This window comes from Mus caroli, chromosome 6 (assembly GCF_900094665.2).
Source record: "Mus caroli chromosome 6, CAROLI_EIJ_v1.1, whole genome shotgun sequence".
Taxonomy (NCBI): Eukaryota; Metazoa; Chordata; class Mammalia; order Rodentia; family Muridae; genus Mus; species Mus caroli.
The window spans coordinates 49,064,880-49,067,868 of NC_034575.1; the positions used below are offsets into that span (position 1 = coordinate 49,064,880).

Below are 2,989 nucleotides of genomic sequence, written 5' to 3' on the forward strand. Positions count from 1 at the left end.
CCACCTTGAAGATAATGGACTGAACCTCTGAACCTGTAAGCCAGTCCCAATTAAATGTTGTTTTTTATAAGACTTGCCTTGGTCATGGTGTCTGTTCACTGCAGTAAAACCCTAAGACAAATGCCAATGACAATCCTATCATTGATAGGTATTCTTGGAAAATTGTCCCCAGGATTTGGTCCTCTGTCCTTCAAACCACAAGGAGCTCAAATCCACAGTAGTTGCATATAACCTACTGTATACATTATACCATCTTTAGATTGCACAGACTATAATGTAAATGCATATGAATAGTTGTTATACTGGGTAATGACAATACAAACTCTCCACGTGTTCAATAACTATATATTGTTTTCAAATATTCTGGATCTATAGTTGTTTTGGATCAAGAGACATAGAACCTGAAGACAGGGGGTCAACTATTTCAGTATTTGCCCTTGTAGCGAGAAAATGACGTGATGTGTGCTAGTATTTGACTTCAGATATACCTAACCCCTAAGTTCAAATTATTGATAAAGTCGTACTTTCCCAGGAAGGCAACAGACCAAGGAAAAACTCAGGGAATGTCTTGAACTGGTGGTTCTGATGCATGCAAAGGCTGTTTTCATCCTACATCTTCACTTACACCCGGGCCCTCTCCAAAGATCTACTATGGGGATACTCAGAAAATCCTGGAGTGCAGCTCCTCAAGTTTCGGAGAGGAAAGGAATGGCCTAGGTGTCCAGGCATCCCGAGAGACTGGGATAGTTTAACCACTGGAGATCTGAGGATGCTTAGGCAGTTAAGTCCTTTCAATGGAAAAGTATCCTATTTCAGGATAATTCTTAGGTTGAAGAAAACATCCTTGGGCTAAGTTTATGAGTACCATGGTTAACAAAATCTGGGTAAATGGTGTTTTTGTTTTGTTTTTTTCCAGGCAGGTTTTCTCTGTGTAGTCCTAGCTGTCCTAGAACTTTATAGACCAGGCTGGCCTCAAACTCCGGGATCTACCTGCCTCTGCCTCCCAAGTGCTGGGGATAAAGGCGTGCACCACCACTGCCCAGTCACTCCTTCTTTTACTGCACAGGCCCTCATAGGAGGCAAAAAGAACAGAGAAGCAGCAATCATTCCCACTAACTACATTTGGCTGCATTTCTTATTACAGCTAAACTAGTTATCACACAGATGATGACTCTGGCAACACAAAACACTCCTTGCAGACGTCTTTAATGAAGTCTCTTCATTTTCATTATATTCCATTAGACATGCCTAAGATTTTACAGGAAGGCTGCACACGACAGTCCCTTCACCAAGTACCACAACACAAGCAGTAAACTGCTACAAAGTGTCCGCACAGGTTTTTGGCCCTTCTCCGGACAAGAACTTAGACTAGATATGAAAGGGATCAGACCAAAAGCAAGAATGTAACTGAGATTCTGAAGTGCACTGTCACAGTCTTGGTTACTATCTACTGTGCACTGAGGACAAAGCTCTGACAAACTGTTCTTGAAATCTTTCATCAGAGCAGTGTTTGGAGGACTGTCATTCACTACCCTTAAGTCTCACAGAGACCATGTCTCACAGCAGTTTATTAAAACAAACGGCAGGATCTCAATTGAGCGGAAGCCTTCAGACTTAGCTCATGTCATTCCCACATCTGCAAAATCTTCTCCCCTTCCTGTTCGGCCTTGATAATTTCCACCCGTGACGTTCAAGGCTGTTGTGTTCCGCACTCCTTCTTTATCCTCCCTGATCAGCACAATGGACCACAGGCTGCCATCCTTTCTCAGTGGACATTCTGTACTCTCCATAAACGGAGCCCTTTCCTGTGTTTTCCCTCTCTGCACATAGCAAGCTGCAGGAGGACCAGAACTTGTTAGTAACCTTTGCATCTCCAGGCAGAGGTGTGGCTTCACGGGCTGAATGAATGAATGGATGCAGATGACTAGAAGGTGAACTTTCTGACCGGCCCTAAGGAGGTGCTGGTTAAATACTTTCTGAGTGGAAATCATCACACTTGGTAACATTATCTGCCAAATCTCTTTGTTTATAAAAAAGAAAAGCGAGTGTAAAACATCCGGAAATCCTTCTACTTTTTACTTCTATAACCACACCTTTGCCATGGATGAAGCCTGACTTTCTAGAAGGAATGACTTTCTGTCATCCTGTGCTTTGGCCAAAATGCCACCTGCCAAGAAGTTAAACAGGTCGCTTGAAACAGTTATTTGTGTATCTTTTAGAAGCAGGCAAATAGATGATTGTGCATTTTGCTGTTGAAGAAAAATGACACACTTTAACATTTTTTTTTCACAATTAAAAGGGGAATCAGATATTTTAACCTATGGAATGGAGTTCAAGACAGAAAATTCTGTTAAGCCTTTTCTATTTGCTGCTTAATTACAACCTAAGTATGTCTGTAAAACCTCAAATACTCTAGATATAATTTTATATAGAATGAAATGATAATGAAATTAATTTGTCAAGACTCCATGCATCCAGGAATTCCTTTCATGGTCTTCACGTATAGAACAGGTTTGACAATTTTCTTTCTCCAAAGGGAAACAGGTATTTCAGTTTTTTGTTTCAGTTTGTAGAGGTAAAGGAGCTGTTAGCTTCGCAGGCTAGTGTGAATGGGTGGGCCCTTTATCATTCTGCCTGCAAGGCAGTAATTACTTACGTGGAATGAAACAGGGAGCCATCCTTTTCTAAATAGCCTTCGTAGTGGACCAACATCAGATCCCCTCCCTTGGTCTTGCGATGGCAGATGAATGGCTTCTGGAGAACTTCGATTTTCACTTCTGGCTCAGGAATCAGAGCTCCACTCAAAACCGTGACCCACAGTGCCAAGATAGCGTTCCACAGGAAAAACCTCATGTTACCAAAGCAGAGGAAAGGCACCCGACTTCATAGAGTTAAAAATGTGCCAAAAGCGGAGACAGCTTAGGCCAAGCAAGTTCAGGACTCCCCCAACCGACACACTCCCAGGAAGACGTGGCACTTTTTCTAACAA

The 2,989-nt window shown here is 42.2% G+C and overlaps 1 protein-coding gene across 1 annotated transcript in view; it reads right to left on the bottom strand.

Annotated features, from left to right (window-relative positions):
- Nucleotides 1–2,989, bottom strand: part of Fkbp14 (FKBP prolyl isomerase 14) — a 16,032-nt gene extending 13,043 nt beyond the window's left edge. Inside the window, exon 1 of the mRNA XM_021164080.2 lies at nt 2,657–2,989. Within this exon, the coding sequence (XP_021019739.1) occupies nt 2,657–2,853 (197 nt within the window). The 5' untranslated portion in view covers nt 2,854–2,989. The remainder of the gene's footprint in view (nt 1–2,656) is intronic.